Consider the following 18325-nt stretch of genomic DNA (forward strand, 5'->3'; position numbering starts at 1 on the left):
GTGACCGCGGCACGTGACCGGGCAACAACAAACCGCGGCACGTGACCGGGGCGCGCTGCCGCCGTCACGCGGCGCTCGTGCCGCCTCACGGCCCCGCCCTCCGCCGGCCCCGCCGCGGCGGCGCGGAGAGCCCGAGGGAGCGCTGCGGCCGCCACCGGCCCGGCCCGGCCCGGCCGTCCCCACCGCCCCCGTGCCCTCCGTGCCCTCCTTTCCCGTCCCGTCCCTGCCGTGTGCCGCTCACAGCCCGCCCCTGCCGAGCAATGACCGCGCGCGGTTCCTCCGCACCCCCCGGTCGGCGGCTCCCGGCAAATGGCGGCGCCGCTGTTTCGCTCCTCGCCAGCCACGTGAGGCGGCCTCAGGGCTCGCTCTCCCTCCGGGTATCGGACGGACGGTGCCCCCTTCCCGGGAGCGAGCTCCCCGCTGCAGAGCCCTTTGCTGGGCTGTGCGGCACCTGGCCAGGGGGAACCCGCCCGCCAGGGCTGCCCCCGAGCGCGGTGCCGGCCGCAGAGCGGGGCCGGGGGGCTCGGAGCGGCCTCTCCGAGCGCACGGAGCTGAGGGTGAGGGCGCACACAGGGCACGGCCGCTGCCTGCCCGCCAAGGGAGCGCAGCGGCACCGCGGGCTCTTGGCAGGGATGCTGTAAGGTGTCGCCCCGTGTCCTCCGGGATAACACAATAGCCCCACCTGAGACTCCTCATCGCGGCACTTGAGCTCCCGGGATGCAGGAGCTTTTTTTGGGGGGGGGGCGGCGGGCGTCAGCGCCTGTCTAAAGCACTGGTGCTTTAGGAATGGAGCCTGCGTGGTGTAGGAGAGACCTGATGGTAAGCGGCGAGAGTTGGGATTTGTTCGAACAACGGCCCCAAATCCGTCGTGTTTCCGTGCTGTGCAGGGCTGTGCGCGGCTGGTCTCCCTGGTTCCCCAGGGATCTCTTGTCCTCTGGAGCGTAGGAGCAGTCCTTGCAGTCCTTAGCGCCCCACCTGGGCGCTGCAGCGGGGCCATCATCGCCGCACAGCGAACAGCAGGTGCCACGCGTGGGCTCTCCATGGCGTAGTTTCTTTCCGCCTGGGAGTTTGGACTGGATAGAACTCGGCCTTCTTCCCAGGACTGCCACCAACATAGAATTTTGGTCTAAACTTCGTGGACAGAAATTTAAATGCTGGTTTGTTGTTACTGTTCAACATCACGAGCTATTTGCAGTATAGTATTAGTGGATTTAATACAGTGGAGTTCCTAAATTTAGTGGCAAGACCCAGGTTAGACAGAATTTCCCCCTTGCAGGCCCTGATAACCAACAGCTTTTAAAAAAAACTTGGGATTAAAAATATTGATACATATGGCTTGAAAGGGATTACATTATGGGTAATTAACTTCATAGGTGGTCTTTGTAGGGGGAAAGAGGTTTGGGGATCTTTTCTGGTTCTTTAAGGTGTTAACGACTCTGAAAAATATGTACATACTGTTTTTTCACACTACCTGCTTCTCAAAACAAGCTGCAGAGTAACCAGATCAGAAAGTTTTTATTATTCTATGCAACTTCGTATGCAAGCCTTCTTTTTCCTTCTTGCCTCTGGGAGCTGAGGCAAGATCTGTATTTCTTAAAAACAAACACGTGCAAGGTGCTTTTGTCAGCATACAAAGGGGAGGTGGGGCTTTAAGATTGGTTTGGTGGTTATTTTTGTGAAGACAGTTCTAAGGAAGAACTAATCCAAGTGATGCAGATGTAGGCTCTGAGGCTTCCGTGGGGGTATCGGTGAGGGAGTGACTCGGGGATGCTAAAGCCGCCTCTGATCCTGCAGACATTTCTCCACGTTAGCGGTGGCGTTGCAGGAGTGGGAGGTCAGTTTGGCACTGCTTGGGTCCTCTCCTGTTTCTGCAGCTCTGAGCTCGTGTGAGGACAAGGATGGGGCACACCATGCAAAAACTCAAATGAGTTATATTGTGCCTTGGACTTGTCATAAATGTGTTCTCTGCCCTCAGGAAGCAAAACCCCTGTAGTCAGTGGAGAAGAACTGGTCCTGGAGGATTTTATGTATTTTACAGGAATAAATTCAAACAGAGATTTCCAGACCTTACTGTTTTATTTAAATGGCTATTTATGACTTTTACAAGTTGTTGGTAAATGTCCTGTTACATTGGAACAGGATTTAGATTCGCTCTGGGCTCTAAACAAACAGAATTGTCAATATGTGTTAGGACCGAGAGACGTCTTTTGTTGGTGGCTGGGTACAGAGAACAAATACGAGATTTCCTCACCTCCAGAACAGTTTGTCCATCCTGAGCAACACTAACCACGGCGTGTGTAGGCAACAGTCTGTGCCATCTCCTGCACTGCAATTCCCTTTTAAGTGAACTTTGTGTCCTGGGGCTAATCTTTGTTATTTTTTTGTGTAATACACGTGGCTGCTCTTGCACTCCTTTTTGATGATGCTTTGGGAGTTGCCCCTCAGAGGTCAATAGGAGCAGTGAAAGGCTGAGTTCCGGTTCAGTGTATTTTGCGTTCTCCAGACCCAAACCTGCAGCTGTGCTGCGGGAGCCTTTGTGCCTCGAGCACCGCGGATCTCGAGGGGCAGGGGCAGGAGCGCGGGCGCTGCTGCAGTGTGGCTCGGAGCCCTGCCGTGCGTGGCCTGCCCACGGGAGTACAGGCGGGGCTGAGGCTCCGGGGAGCACATTCCCTGGGAGCACGCGGCTGCCAGGTCCCAGGTTTGGCACTGCGGTGCAGCCCTTGGACCTGCGGCTGCCCGGCAGCACAGAAATAGCCGCTGAAAGCTGGAGGGGAAAAGAGTTAAAGAGCTTCCCTTTCACCTTATGCAAATACACAAGGGATACTTGGAAAAGAAAGGGATGTCAGGAATGCTGTTGGGAGGAGGGACAGCTGTTTGCTTTTTGTCCTCCCACAGAGTACAACCTATTTAAATATTGACACGTTCTGTTATTAAAAGACTTTCTTTCCTGTATTTTATGGTTATTAAGTTATGAATGGTGGAAATGGAGAGATTTGTAATTGCTAATTCTTCCACTTGTAGTGACGTTGAAAAAATTTTCTATTGTTTTATTTACTCGGAGAAATATGTTGGTAGAGTTTTCTATCAGATTTAAATGGTTTCACCAAGGATTGTGCTTTTTCTTTTAATATCATTGCTTTTAGTTACTTTGTATATTTTATAATCTTAGTAGGCTATCTGAACATGCAGTAAAAGAAGAAAATTTCAGACGATGCAATCTTGAAGAGAAAATGGTGTAAGATTAATATTAAATGTCATTGCTGAACATTATTAATGCAGATATTAAAGCACTTGTGGGTGCAAAAGTTATATATATTTGTTATTCATAAATAGCTCTGAGTGGTCACTGGGTCCTTCATTGGTTCACACATGGCCTGTTCCAGCCTTGGTCACGTCCTGGGGATCTGTTCTCCTACGAGGTCACTGCATCTAGAACTGCATAACCACTCACAGCATCCATTTGCAACTGCTAAGGAAACATGTTAATGACATGAAACATCTTGGGTTGCGGAGCTCTTGCAGGGGTGGGAAATGTAAAACCAGAACTCCTAGCGCTCCAGGGCAAAGAATTCAGCATGTGGTTAGGTTAGGAAGTAATCTTTTGAAATCAACAGATCATGGGTGACACCGAAGGTGTCCAGAGTCGCTGTTGGGCTGAGGCCTTGGTCATTAATCATAGTTTAAAATTAAGGTATTTCACCTCAATGTAAAATTAGTTTCACAAAGAACGTGTTTTGCACACAGTACAGATCACAGTCTGAAAGTAATTTGGCATGAGAAAGGGTGTTTAATTTGATAGTAGACAGTGAGGGTTTCATGTCCTCAGGTAGTTTTAGCTGGTCAGACGTGAGTGATTTACAGTCGCTGTTTGGTTTTGAGGAGTAGTGTCTGTGTACCCAAGGGAGCCTTCAGAGAGTGAAGGTTGCTCCCCTTGTGTTGAGCTGACTGGCAGACCTCTGACAGACTTTGGCAAGGTCAGTACTTTGTTCTCCAAATTTTGCACCCTGTCATTGTTATTTTGGAAGTAATCCTTACTCTCTTCTGTAATTACCCATCTAATCATCTGGTCGAAGATGGTGGCAAAAGTTGTAAATAAAAATGGAACAGAAGATGGCCCAGGTGCAGGGCAGCCTCTCGGTGTGTGCCTGGTTTGCAGTGGCTGCACAGGGGATGGCGAGAGAGGAATCTCTGCCACGTTTCAGCGTCCAGAGCTCTGCGGTCTGGACGGGAGCCACGGTTTAACGCTGGAGTGACTCTGGCAACTACAAATCCCAGGGAGCCGTGCCCAGAGCAGCTCTGTGCGGGCGGGCTGGCACCGTGCGGGGCCAATGGCAGCGGGGAACTCCCCGGCTCCTTGCGTGTCAGCTGCCAGCGCTCAAAAGCGCCGCACGGAGCTCGCTCCGGACTGCGAGCTGCCTGTTCCCTAAGCTACTCCAGATTCCTGCGTGAGCTCTGACGTGACGCTGTGTTCCGCAGCCTCCCTGCCGGCTGGAAGAAGCCCGCTGCACCGGTGCCGATGGATGCGATCCTGAACTGCAAGCCGGAGGACCTGGAGGATTACTACAACTTGCTGGGATGCGATGAGCTATCGACGGTAAGAGCCTCTCCCTCCCCGCCAGCTTATTCACAGTTTGAACGTGCTCGTGTGTCTGCAGGGAATTTGCATCTGTGTCTCTGCGGGCAGGAATATTTGAAATGCCTTGTGCACCTTCTTTCTTGCCACTTGCAGGATCTCCCTTGGAAAGCTCAGTTTTCCCTCCTGTGTTTTCTCTGACATTAAGAGCCTGGAGTAAGGCTTAGGTTGAAAATGCCATGAAGAACAGGACTGGATTGTGGAGAGAGCCAACTGCATGTGTTTGACAGCATCCAAATAATAGTTTGGAATAGATATTATTGGTTTTGAAAACTGAAAAGGAGCTATTTATGTACAAGCAATACAATGAAAGTTCATAGCTTTAGGGCACTGATAACACTGCTGAGTTCCTTGGGCTTTATACATAGTGTAATATTTTTTAAATGTATTCACTTGTTCAGATGAAAACAAAACCAATATCTCTTTATAATTTATCATATCAATATTTTAAAATGCTGTTTTTAATTAAGCTCAAATACTAGTTTTACTAATTTGTTTTGATAGCAGATACATGCTTTATAATGAGATTTAACTAAGCTATTTTTGAGTGCTTTGCAGCTAAAACAAGTGTGCATCATGTTAAAGGTGTCCATACAACTTTTTGTTGGCTGCTGTAGTATACTGATTTTCTCTCTCTCTTTTTTTTTTTTTTTTTTTTTTTTTTTTTTTTTTTAGTTTAGCTGTTATATTAACTGGAATTGTGTTTCTGATTTGGAAAACGAGTTTTGATTACTCTGCTGTAATGAGGAATGTATTAAGTGGAGATAAAAGCTGTCTTTTGCTCAGTAAATTTAGCCAGATGCTCTCACCTGTCCTTAGTGGTGAAGTATAAAGATTGGGAGTAAACATCTTCAGTGTGTCCCAGAGGGAAATGTCAAGCTTCTCCTGAGGACGCTCCCAGAAGTGATCCCAGCAGAGGGCAGTGCTCAAAGCTCCACGCAGCCTTGTTTCCCAGATGCTGTTTCTCACTTTCTGCCTCACACTAATTCCTTAAGGGCTTAGCAATTGATGAACAGTTCAAGTACACGTGATAATGATTTTTCAAATTGCTTGAAAATGAAATTAAAAAGCTGGAATAAATGCTAGTGGGTCCTGAAAAACAGGCTGCCAAGTACTATTTGTTGGAGAAGCAGCAGATGTTGCTGCACTCTTTTTGATATGGGAGAAAGAACTTGGAGATCCCAGGCTGTCTGAGCCCCAGGATTTCCTCCCCTCAGGACACTGCACAGCTCTTCTGGGCTCTCACAGGAATCTGGAGCATTACAGGGATTTTGCAGTCTCACTACTTTGTACAGGAGTCAAGCATTTGGCACAGGCTGCTTTGGGCATGCACAGCACACTCCCAGCTGCAGCACTTTCATCTGAGCTGCTCAGTATCCTGCTCTTGGCTGGACCTGGTTAAATTTAAGCAGAAATACTCTCAGTTTCTACAGATTTTTTGCTGTATTCAAGTAAACACAAACCAAGTTCATTCTTGGCTTCTGGTAGAATTGAGCTCCCAGACACCTACTCCATCTTCAGATGTGACAGGAAGAGGGGAGATTTAATCTCCATCCTACTTCAAGAACAATACTGTTTGTGTATAGTGGGTATTGGATATCTTTCTTTGTAAAACACTTCACTATATATTTCATATTAATTTCATGTATGTTGTATAAACTTCTTAAAAAGTTTTATTTCTACTGGGTTTTTTTTAGCTGAAAACTTCCATCCTACACTTCTGCTACATTTTAACCCTCTGTACAAGTTTTAACTTTAAAGTTCCCCTTTAAGTAACTAAGTTTTTGAGATGGTAGCTGGCTATACAGTAACCAGTCTCACCAAGTTCTCTTTACACTCTGTGTGTTTTAAAGTGTCTTACGGACTGCAGATACACCGCATCACATCTGTCCCTCTGGAAGGAACTACTGAGCAGAGTGAAAAGTGTAGAATTCTTAAGCTACTAACATAAACTGCATTTTTTCCCCAGAATATGCCAACAAGATTTGTCCAGCTAGTTGAGTGTAATTTTATTCTAAATAAAAAATGTTATGTGACCTTATTTTGAAGTAAATAATTTAAATTGTATGTGGCTCTTATGGTTTGACAAATGATGAATTTGTGTAAACAGCCTTTGTAGTATGGGAAAGAATGGTAATTTTTGATACCTTAGGGCAAATTGTGAAAGCTTAAGTTGGACTGGAATAATATAAAGAGGTTTTGGCTTCTGAGTTATAAGAACTGGCAAGATACTTGGAAAAACACTAAAGATTTGAAAATCTAAGCTGATGCCCACTCCAGTGGCTTCATGGCTCCACATGTTTTAGTTTTTCCAGTGGTTGTAATACTTTATGGTATAACAAACTGTGTGAGAAATTGCAATTAACTGATAAACTAATACATGCCAGTATTCTAATGTTGATTATAAATCTATTCTACTCCAAGCCAACCTTTTTGCATGAAAAATTAACTTGAAGAAAGAACTTGCTCCAAAACCAGTAGTTCACATTCTCTTGTGGTATCCAAGATGGAAACCTCATGGGGTACTGGCTGAATTTCCTATGAAGAGGATGTGGAGGAAGCCATCTAAACACAGAAACTGATCTTCAGCAATACAGAGAGCCTTTGCTTCTTGCTATGAGACTCTGTTGAAAGTTGGAGTTGATTAAACAAAGGAAATAGCAAGTGAAGTGATGCATTTTGCCTCTGTGGTCAAATGTCTTTGAACATTTTTCTAGAGCCATACTGGATGACTGAGCCTCACAAAAACAAGACTGAGTGCATGGAAATGAGATTAAATGAGCAGTGTCACTGGCAGATGGTTGTTGTTACCTACTTTGCTTGTACTCAAGCTTGTAAAATTGAATGGGACAAAATCTTTCAGCATTCTTTGTTGTTCCTCCCAGCCTCTTTCAAAAAGAAAATTTGCAAATATTTTCTGTGTTTACTCACTTTGTCTCAATATTTTGTTTAGGTCGAACAGATTCTTGCCGAATATAAGATTAAAGCCCTTGAATGTCATCCTGACAAGCACCCTGGAAACCCCAAAGCAGGTATCCTGTGTAAAAACAATCTATTTTTTTTTTTCTATTAACATATCCAAGATACTAAATTCAGCCTTAAAACTTTATTTCCCCTCAATATATTTCAATCATCGTGTGCATTGAGCACATTCTATTTAAATAGCAAGCTTGTGATATTCTTTCTAAGACTTGCACACTCCTCTGTGATAGAGCAGGAAGACACTTGTTCAATTTTTTTTTTTTTTAAATTTTTAAATTTTATTTCTAGGACCTTAAATCTTTTTTCTTTCTGCAGTAGATCATCTTTTAATACATAATTTATTTCTGGAGAGTGTCCCTTCCTAGACCTATGGAGTTGGTGCACTTCCACGCTCTCAAGTGCCCCACTTAGATCAATCAGTTAATTTACTGCCAGGAACAAGCCCGTGAGGAACACATAAATGTGCTTTAGTTCCTTTTAATGTAATTTAATGACTGGAAGTGAAGAGAAGACAGCCTCACGAGGAGCCTCTGTTTGCAGAACAGCAGCTGACGTTTGTGTTGATGAGAGGGGGCAGCTCCTCAGAGCTGGGAGGGCTGAGCAGCACCTGAGTTATTTGGAACCAGTCTTTACCCATTCATAACCACAGAGAGCCCTGGGCAGAGCTCACCAAGGCTGAGCTACAAAAAGAGCAGCCAAGTGCCAAATATCAGAGCAGCTTTGCTTGTCACAAAGAAATGTTATACTCTCTCTTTACCTGAACATGCCTTATTTACTTTAAATACCTTTTTACAGTACTAGTGAGAGTTTACTTCATGTGTTTTATTTCATCAGCTTAAAGCTTAATAAAGAGTAATTAGACTTTTTATTTGTTGAAAACTAGTAACTTTAGAATAAGAAAACCTAGTAACATTAGAATAAGAAAACCTAGTACAATTGTTCCCTCAGCCTGTTGTCTCTTATTTGATGTATTGTTATCAACTTTGATTAGTGTTTGTGTGTAGTGTATTTCAAAAGAACTCTCTCTAATTTGTAAACTGGAATAAATGAATAATAGTAATTATAATAGATCACTGTTACATAGGTGAGTCATAGATGAAGTCTAAATCTTTATAACCCTTCCACAAATAGTAACATGCAGCTGCATCCTTAGTAACCATTCCTTGAAAAATAACCCTGTAGGGAAAAATGAGAGCTCTTACTCATGCAGTCTGGATAACATTTTAGCATACGTAGAACATACACCTAATAAAATGCACAAGTTAATCAATCTGAACTATATTTAGATGTTTATTCTTGTTTGTCAGTTCCTGCTCATCTTTTTTTATTCTCTGCTTATGGTTCTTGTTGCTGTTCTCTGCTCTGACTCCTGTGCTGCTGTAGATCTCAGTGTGTCCCTTCTAAGCATTGTTGCTCTAATTTCCCTTTTTGATGTGGTCTGCAGGGGCTGACCTGTGCCTTTTACCTGTGTACTCTGTAAGTTTCTCTTAAACTTAAGTTTAGGAGCTTAATTTTAGGAGCTTTTGAAGCTAGTAGACAAAGGAACATTTCAGTCCTGATTTGCAGGGGCATCAGTCCACCAAAGGTGCTATGATCCTGAAGCCAGCCAGAACTGCAAGCTGGAACCAGAACCACATCCCTTGGCCACTTGCTTCTCCTTCTGCCTTCTCCTCTGCTTTGCTCTGAGCCATTGCTTGCAGGTCCCCTTTTGCATCTGAATTCATTTCTTTGCCAGACAAACCTTGTCCTTCGTGTCCTTTTTGTCTGTGTCCCAGTGGAGGATTTCCAGAGGCTGCAGCAGGCCAAGGAGACTCTGACCAACGAGCAGAGCCGGGCGCGCTACGATCACTGGCGCCGGAGCAAAGTCGCCGTCCCGTTCCAGCAGTGGGAGGCCCTGAGCAGCTCCGTCAGAACGGTCAGAACTGAGTTTGGGCCCTCAGCAGAGCGGGGAGGTAGGGCTGGCCCAGACAGAAAACTGCAGAGAGTGAGGGGATGAGTTATGGGTATGGGTGCTGCTGCAGTGACAGGGTCTGGGGATGGGAATGGTGCAGAGAGATTCCTGCACTGTGGGTGTTAAGGAAATTCAGGAAAAATTGGAGGACTTGAGGAGCCCATTCACAGAAGGGCGTTAGGCCAGTAGTTTTAGAGTGAATTTATCAAGTTACTGCTTTTATAGGAAGTTTAAGTACTTCAGGGCTGTTTTCAAATGCCTCAGCTCACTTTGCTTTTGTAGGAAACTTTCATTTCTTTTCAAAGTTAAGTTAAAGCTGGGATCTTTTTATAATATATTCTCCTCTTGGTATATTGCTTATCAGATAGGTTTTCATGCTGTCTGATTAAATAAAGATGTCATTGAAAAAATCCAGAAGGTAGTTCCTTGGAACCTTGGGCTTCCCATAGAGCTTTGGAGGGGCCCTGCCAGGCTGGTGGGGTCATCTGGGGCAGAGGCAGGAGTTTTTTTGGGTGATTTCCCTCCTGATTTTGCTATTGAGAAGATTTGGTGGCATGCCCCTAGTAGAGCTCAATTCCATAATGTTGGATTGGGCTACATGGTCATATTTTAAGGCAGGTGAATAAAAGTTTCCTGTATCAATTCTGCCCATCTCAGTTCTGCTTAGGAGAGAAGTTTGAGAGACTTCAACTACAGCATTATGCCTGAGCTTAAATGTTTGATGGAAATATCCAATTAAGCTTAGTTCAGTTCCAAACGGATGTTAATCCACAGACTTTAATTTTAAATATTTTCAAATTGCCTTGCCTTCAAAGGGTTCTCTGAAGTCAAAGACAGCTTTGAAAATGAACATTTCTGAAGTCACTCAAGCCCTCTTTAAAAAAGTCTGAATTCATGACAGAAGAAACTGGACAAAAGGCCCTTAAAATGCTGATGTACATTTTGTTCTTCACCCCCACCTGACATAAAGTATCCTCTCCAGTGCTGTTTGGGACATGTAACCATACTTTCCCCTATCCTACTGACATGCAGGCTTCTCAATGTGCTTCGTTTGACCATTTATTGCAGCAATATAAAAAAGAAAAAGTCATGAAAATCCCTTAAAGCATAGGGCTTAGTTCTTTGCTCTGTTTGCATTCCTGTAGTCAATGCACTGGGCTGTCCAAAGTAAGAAGGACCAAATGCTGGAAGCTCCTGACTTTGGTAATAGCAACAACATAACTAACGAGATGTGGAGCCAAGAGACGGCAAACAGTGGAGATGGATTGCTGGAAGGGAGCAGGGAACAAGATGATGTTGCAATCCCTGATGTGAAACCACAGTCTTCAAAGAATCCAGACTCCCCAAGTAAGTGAAAACAGCAGTTGCAGAAAATTGCAGTATCCAGGGATTGGCCTGAAATGAGGGCTTTCAGTCATGAGGAAGTCTTCTCCAGAACAGTGTGTTGAACTTCTAGCTTTTTAAATGTGGGTTTGGGTTGGGATTTTGATTTGGGTTTTATGCTTTTGATTACTTATTTAATTTTGAAGTTTTCAGACGCTCCTTCCTCCCTATCCCATGTTTCCTTGTTTGTTTGCTAGTAAAAGCTGCAACTGGAGAAGGAGAAAAAAAAAAGCTTCAACCAAAATGAAAAGTTTAATTTTTCTGATATATATAAAAATGCAAAGTAAAAAGAGAAGGCAGTTATTTTCAGTGACTTTTTAAAATAAATTTTAGAACTGTTAAGTAAAATATTTAGGTTTGGGGGTTTTTTATCCATTGTTCAGTAGTTTTGCACAGTTTGCATCTGATGAGTTAGTGAGGTCTAAAATTTGAGACTTGAAGGCTTCTTTCTTCAAACAGTTTTGTTTTTTCTAAGTAGTGTATGCACCAGAATAAATGTGTGTTTCAAAAGTGTCACCTACCAGTCAGCACTTCCTGGCTGTGGTTTAGGTCATTGTACCTGATCAAAGCTTCCTTAGCACCACAGGCACCCTCTGTGCTGCCTTGTCCTTCAGGAGTTTCACATCCTAGGCCTATGGTAGCACAGAACTATTGTTAAACAAAATCCTGTCATTTCTCCCCAGTTTGATCAAACAGGAAATTAGGGTGTACTGTGCGGGTAGCAAAACCTAATGTAATCCCAAATATTTGTGGAATGCACAAAATTGATAAGAAAATTCTACAAGGAAGTGTATGCCAGGCCTAAGTGAAAACTTGATTTTGAAAAATTATGCTCTATAACTTTATACTATCTACTCTTTTTTTTTTTTTTGGTAATTAAATCATCACTGTATCCTTTGCAGAACAGTAAAATCTTGAAGTAAAGAAAACATCATCTTGTTCCTTGTAATGCTGAATTTTCTTTTCAGGCATCTTCTTTCTCTTTTTTTTTTTTTTTTTAAGTTTTAATTTAATTTCCAGATATTTGAATGGAAAAAATATCAAACTCATCAAGTGCCTACTTCATTTGTCCAGTGGCATATATTCACATTAATAAATGTTAATGTTATAATATTTGACAGAGTGTGTATGCACTTCAGTGTTTATTCCCCATGTTAGGATGTTGATAATGGTTTTGTTTTGATCCAGCAAAAATTTTTGTATTGGGTTCCACTTTGAAACTGTGGCCACTTTGAAACTGTTCCTGTATGCTGGCCTGGATGAATTCTGGACTGCCACCTACATGGCTATTTCAGCTCAAACAACACATTTGAACACTAATTCTGCTCATAGGGTTCACTTTGCTGTAAAAGGAAGGTCACACTTTAGTATTAAAAGGCCCCAGATGGAGTACTTGCAGATTTATCACAGCACCATCTCCATCCTCTTCCTTAGATGAGGCCAATGCAATTTGTCAGTGTCCCTTGTGAGTTCCCTTTAGGGACTGCCAGGGTCCTTGCTGTTCTCCTCTGGGACCCTTCCCAGCTGATCTCTGTGCCGAAGGTTGGTGTTTGAGCTCTTGTTGCAACCTGCCAAGAACTCAGTGCTCCTATTTGTCCGTGCTAGTCAAGAGCATTGGAAGTGACCACTTTTCTGCTCACTTCTTTTTGGGAAGACCATCAAGTGTTATTTCAGAAAAATTTAATTTTGTGCATGTTTATAATAATTTAGTTGTCTTTCTCTTTTTCTTTTCCTTCAGGATTTTCAGAGGGGAATTACTGGCACTTGCGTTTCCGCTGGTCAGGCGATGCTCCATCAGACCTTCTGAGGAAATTCAGAAACTATGAGATCTAAAATGAGAAACACAAAGAAGCATGAGATCATCTGTTCAGCATTCAGTTTGGTTTTTTTAGCAGCAGTTATAAATGATTTGCATTTTGTATTCTTTGATTGTAATGTGTTGTTCCAGTCTATGTCTAGATACTGATTTATCACTCATGCTGTGAGCGTTACAGACAGAGATTTTTCTGTTCAATAAGCAAAGCCCTTTTCAATATTAATATGAAGTGATGTTGTGAAGTTATCTAACATCTTGTATTCTCATATATTGTGTAGTGATTAATATTCTTTCAATGGTGTGATGTTACAAAAAACATACTCGCAGTAGAGTATGTTCCAGGGTACCCTACTCAGTGAGGATCTTCCAAAAGCTTTATGACAATGAACTGTAAACAGAGCTGTGCTTATCTCTTAACTCTGTGCTCTGCTTCACTTCTCCATGGCATTGTACTCACTGCAGTGATTTATAATGTACTCATTACAAACTTAACTTGTAGGAGAGTTGTGATCTCATGTTATAGATGAAATGAGAAGGTTCTTGTTATCCAAGGTCTCTGTGACAGATCAAGCACTCCTAAAAATCACTTGTCTTCTACCTTAACAGAAACACTTTTTGCACCAGCTATTTGTTTCGGAAGGCAGTTTCAGAACTTTACTTCTCCAGATAGCAATTTTTGCCTTAAGATGTATTGGTGGAAAACTGATCCCCTGTGTATGTGTGCCAGCATTGTCCTGTGCTTCATAGCAATTCCCCTCCCTGCTCAGGTGTGCTAGACATGGTTTTACCAGGGTTTTGTATGGTGAGGAATGAAAAATCAGACTAGTCAGCACTAATGTGTACAAAATCTCACATGAAAAGTTTTTGATACTTCAGGCAACTTTTCAAATTCTACATTGTTGTTTATTTATTTTGTGTTTGTTTTCTTCTTTGCGAACTTGGCTAATATGTCAGGTGTTGACATCGTGGTTTTGTGCAGGCAGATAATTCCATCAGCAGCAAATAAAACTTCATGCATACAGAAAAGGGGTTTCTTTCATCTTTTTTAATTAAACCCTCCACCCACCACAGAGATTCCTTTGGAATTTCTTTTTATTTGTCATCTTAGTGGGTAAAAGCTTAAGGAGTCCAGTTCTGAATCCTAGGCAGTGCAATGGAAATCGTACCCTGGCAAGTGCAGTGTTGTTCCCACATGGAAACAATCTGATGCCTGTCTCTCCCTGGAGGGATGTGTGTGGCTGGGCTGGGCTCTGCTGCCTGAGTTACTGTGCCCTCCTGGCTGGGGCCTGTTTGCCACCTCCTGTGCCCCGAGTGCTGTTCCTGAACCCAGAAACGGGTGGGTGTCACTGACCTCGGCACCTGCACCCTGGAGCCAGCCCGCTCCCCTGGGCTGCCGCCGCTGTCAGCGCTGCTGCTGTTGGTCCCAGCTTGTAGAAGCTGAGTGCTGGAGCTGTGCTGATGCAGCCATGCTGGCCCTAGAGTGGATGGCATTGGTACCAAGAGCCAGTTCTATAGCACATCCTCTTTAATTTTTCATGCTTTTCCCTTGCATATTTTGCAGCTGAAAACATTATAAGATGAGATTAATAATTCTCTGTAACTGTTGTTAAATGTAACTGGTTTGTTTTTTTCTGGTGCATTTGCTACTTTACTTCATAGAAAGGTATTTTCTCAAGAAAGACTTTGGTCCATTTTATATAGAGGGACTGTAAACAATGTTAAACGGTAGTAGCAGAAGAAACTCTTACTGTATGTGAAGGATACTAAGTAATAGGGAACAATTTCTCCCCTAACAGAAAGATGGGAATGCAGACAGCTGGAGCACTTTGAATCAGATGGCAACCCAGATTCTCCCCTGCCCATTTCACTTGTAAAGTGAAAAAGGTAAAAGGGGGTAGTTGGATGGATGATTTAGCACCTAATGAGCTGGTTTCCTTTGAGAAGTGAACATACAATAGACCTTTGAACAGCAAACTAATAGTTTGTGTCATTAAAACTGATGTCATTATTAGCCAATTATTGCGTGGTTGGTTTTGGCAAAGAACGTTTGGATCTTTGTTCTGGATGAATAACCGCAGATATTTGGAAGGCTCTTAGCCAGTAAAAGCTCGTGGCAGAAGTTGTGTTTTGCAACAACCTGCTCAAGATCAGCCCTGTAATTTGTATTTGTCCTCATGAGGAGGGCAAGTTCTAACTGGTGCTCCAGTACACCAATGCCACCAATATGAACTTTTTTTTCCTATCTCTTTACATGTTGAACTTGAAATGGTCTGTTTCTCTGTATTTCTTGAGCTGAATGAATCTATTCCTAGCAGAGCAGACTCAGATGGATTGGAAAACAAGAGGAACCTGTGCACCCTGTTCTGCTTTTCATTCCCCAGAACCAGGTGGGACCTGACCTGTCAGCCAGTAACAACAGTTCACTGGAATGAGCGGGCAACCCAGTTCTCCCTCATGTTAGAAAGTAAAGAAAGCACCTGACAGCTTAGTCACTGTTAGATCATTCAGCATCCACAGCCGAAGCATAAACTGCTTATCTGCTTCTTTAAATATACAGTACTTTTAGAAGATTTTTGCTAGTAGTGTGAAAAGATCCAGTGAATGTCCCACCTGATATTTCAGCAGCAATTATGGGGTGCTTTGGCCCCTGCACTGGTGAGCACCAAACATAATTCACATGTTGGAACTTTAACTGGGGCAGGGGTTGTGCAGTGGATCTCAGGCTCTCTGAAGGTGTGATTAAGGCAACAGGGTCAGATGTTCGAGGTTTTCAGGGGCCCACTGAGATCTTTAACTCTCTTTGCAAAATGGAAACAGCAGCAAGGGGTTGTCTGTGGGGGTGGGGAACAACAGCAACAAGCCCAGACACTATTTATTAGATTAGGGCCTAGGAGTTTCAAGTTGGAGGAGGGCAGCCCTCTGAAGACATGGTAAGCTCCTATTTTCTTCTTTAGCTCCCCTTGGGAGCTGCTTAGGTGGGCAGTAAAGGGTCCTGAATGTTTTGGGTACGTGAGGGCTCTGATTTACTGTGCTGTGTTACAGCTCTGAATGATTTGGTATGAAAATAAACAGAGTTGTGAGGTGAGCCCAGATCCTCTGGAGTCCAGACAAAAGTGTTGATAAAGCCCAGCCATTACCAGACTTGTGAAGGCTGAGGAGTTTTCATCTGGAAGTTATGAGACAGCAGATGGGGTGCAGGTGTATGATGATAAAATACAGAGTATAGGGAACGTTGTTCAATGCTGTGTTCCTAGGCCTTTGAACTATTTTTAAACAGAAATTAAGCAACTACTTAGCCGGTTATTTACAGTGAAACTGAACAGCATGGAGGGACTCTGTAATTACAGAAAATTATTCTTTCTTTATTTGCTGCTGTCATACTTGTGCAAGTGCAGAATATATAAGATTATCAAGAACTAAAGCATTCTCAACCTTTTTGTTTTGCCACTATTTGGGAAGTTGCTTTGCCAACATTTGCCAAGCGACAGTGTAAGAGTTAGTTTGGATGATAAACACAGACAGTATATGACTTCAAATCTCGGGCTGAGTAATGCTGAATGATAGGTAAGGTCGTTTCTTGATTGTTTGTTTTCTCTTTAAATGAGATTTTTAACAAAGGCAGTTTATATATTCTATAATAGCAGCAAGTATCCTGATTATTAAAAGAGATACTGTGTATCTTTAATTTCCTGAGCATGAACATTGCTATCTTACCTTCCCAGCAGGCTCATCCCTCATTTCAGGATATGAAAGTGTAAGCAGTGAGGCTGTTGTAAAGCTGATGAAATCACACAGCAGAAGATAAAGCCGCTCCGTAGGCTTTTGGGCTGTGTCGCTGTCAGATGGGCAGATGATTGTCAGCTGGTTTATGCTGGGTATTTTATTGCAGCCCGGTGCACACACTCCCCCTGCCGTTGGCAGAGTTGCCGGTTTTTCAGCCCTTCATCGGTGCTGGGGCCACGCACAGGAGGAGACTGACACATGTGGGTGGTGAGACTCAGTTTAAGCCAGTCACAGACGGTTGGGGAACGCTGCCTTGTTTTGTTTTTCCTGGTTATTAATGGCATAATAACTTCTGTGTTTTTTTCACCGTCAACACCATATTGTGTGTGTATGTGCATCATGCACGTGCAGAAGGTCATAAAAGGCAGGAAAAGAGGATTGAGGGCCCCCCTCACTGGAGGTCCAGGAGGAATCAGACCAGCTTCCTTCAGGAAAAGCAAGGTTTGATGGAGCAAGCCCATTCCTTATAGAGAAGCCTTCTGCTGACAAGATTTAATTTATTTTCTATCAGCTGTAGGACGTGGGGGCGGAACAACAGACGTTTGGGTGAATCAGGACATTGTTTGTGCGTAAGGCACTGGATGAAGCCTGAGCTTTGCCGCTGACACTGTCTGTCCTGTCTGCAGGGCCTGGAAGCTGAGCTGTTGAAAGAGCACTGAACCCCAGGTGCTCTTCTCTCACCTCCATCGAGGGCTCTTGGAGGTGCAATGCTCTTGGAGGTCACTGCTTGGAGGTGCAGTGCCAGAACCTTGCCCTGCTGCAGCTTCAGCACCACATTCCTTCTGGCAGGGCCAGGGGAGGAGCAGGTGGGCACGGCCTGATGAGCTGCAGTAGGATAAATGTCATAGGGCAACAAAGATGATGGGGAGGCTGGAGCATCTCTCATGAGGAAAGGCTGAGGGAGCTGGGCCTGTTCAGTGTCACAAAGAGATGACTGAGAGGGGACCTCTTTAACGTGTACAAACATCCAAAGGGGGTGTTAGGAAGGTGGAGCCAGGCTCTGCTCGGTGGTGCCCAGCAATGACAAGAGGCAATGAGCAGGAGCTGCTGCACAGGAGCTGCTGCACAGGAGCTGCCACCTGAACGTGCTTCTTTCCTGTGCAGTGACCGAGCACCGGAACAGCGTGCCCGGAGAGGCAGGGGAGTCTCCCTCACGGGCGAGATTCCTGAGCCGTCTGGCTGCGACCCTACCCCGCACGAGCAGATGATCCTGCCCCACTCTGTGCCATCATCCCAGACGCTCGCTGTGGGTGCTGCGGGGGCCGCCAGCGAGAGGAGCCGTGAGGAGCAAAACTTACACACGACAAGGAACGGGAGGGGGCCACGAAAGAACAAAAAAAAACCGAAGCCCCTCCGGGCCGCAGCGAGCAGGGTTCGAACCTGCGCGGGGAGACCCCATTGGATTTCAAGTCCAACGCCTTAACCACTCGGCCATCGCTGCTGGTGCTGAGTCTCTCTCCGGGCTGCACCCTTATAGGGCGTTCCGCCCGCCTCAGGCCCCGCCCCCAACCCGCGCAGCCAATGGGCGCCGCGGGCCCCGGCCCCGCCCCCGCAGCAATGGCGGCCGCGGCTCCGCAGGAGCAGCGAGGGAAATAAATCCCAGTTCAGAGCGGAGAGATTTCCAGCCTGAAACACAGAGGCTGCGAGTTACACCTGCGCACCCGAGTCTGACAGCGAGCAGGCAGCCAGGAACTCCTGCAGGAGACAGCAGCCATTAGGTGTTGCATCAGCTTTCAGTGGCGTTAATATTTTTCCTGCTTCTTTCAATTATTACGAA

At 44.6% G+C, this 18325-nt stretch overlaps 1 protein-coding gene and 1 non-coding gene across 3 annotated transcripts; one reads left to right on the forward strand and one right to left on the reverse strand.

Annotated features, from left to right (window-relative positions):
• Positions 1–240: 240 nt before the first annotated feature.
• DNAJC12 (DnaJ heat shock protein family (Hsp40) member C12) lies at positions 241–13791 on the forward strand. 2 transcript variants are annotated; one of them, XM_053948607.1, is made up of 6 exons: positions 241–557; positions 4477–4594; positions 7587–7665; positions 9391–9530; positions 10712–10913; positions 12688–13791. In XM_053948607.1, the coding sequence occupies exons 2-6, from the start codon at positions 4517–4519 to the stop codon at positions 12780–12782; spliced, it is 594 nt and encodes a 197-aa protein (XP_053804582.1). In that variant the 5' UTR covers positions 241–557; positions 4477–4516; the 3' UTR covers positions 12783–13791. The 2 variants fall into 2 exon arrangements, with proteins under 2 accessions (XP_053804582.1, XP_053804583.1); XM_053948608.1 differs by lacking the exons at positions 241–557; positions 12688–13791 and having other exon boundaries at positions 826–4594; positions 9391–9567; positions 10712–10837.
• A 4116-nt stretch (positions 13792–17907) lies between these two features.
• On the reverse strand, positions 17908–17989 carry TRNAS-UGA (transfer RNA serine (anticodon UGA)). Its single transcript has one exon. It is a non-coding gene; the product is annotated as a tRNA-Ser (tRNA).
• Between the last annotated feature and the right edge of the window lie 336 nt (positions 17990–18325).

This window comes from Vidua chalybeata, chromosome 8, assembly GCF_026979565.1.
Source record: "Vidua chalybeata isolate OUT-0048 chromosome 8, bVidCha1 merged haplotype, whole genome shotgun sequence".
In the NCBI taxonomy this organism is placed as follows: domain Eukaryota; kingdom Metazoa; phylum Chordata; class Aves; order Passeriformes; family Viduidae; genus Vidua; species Vidua chalybeata.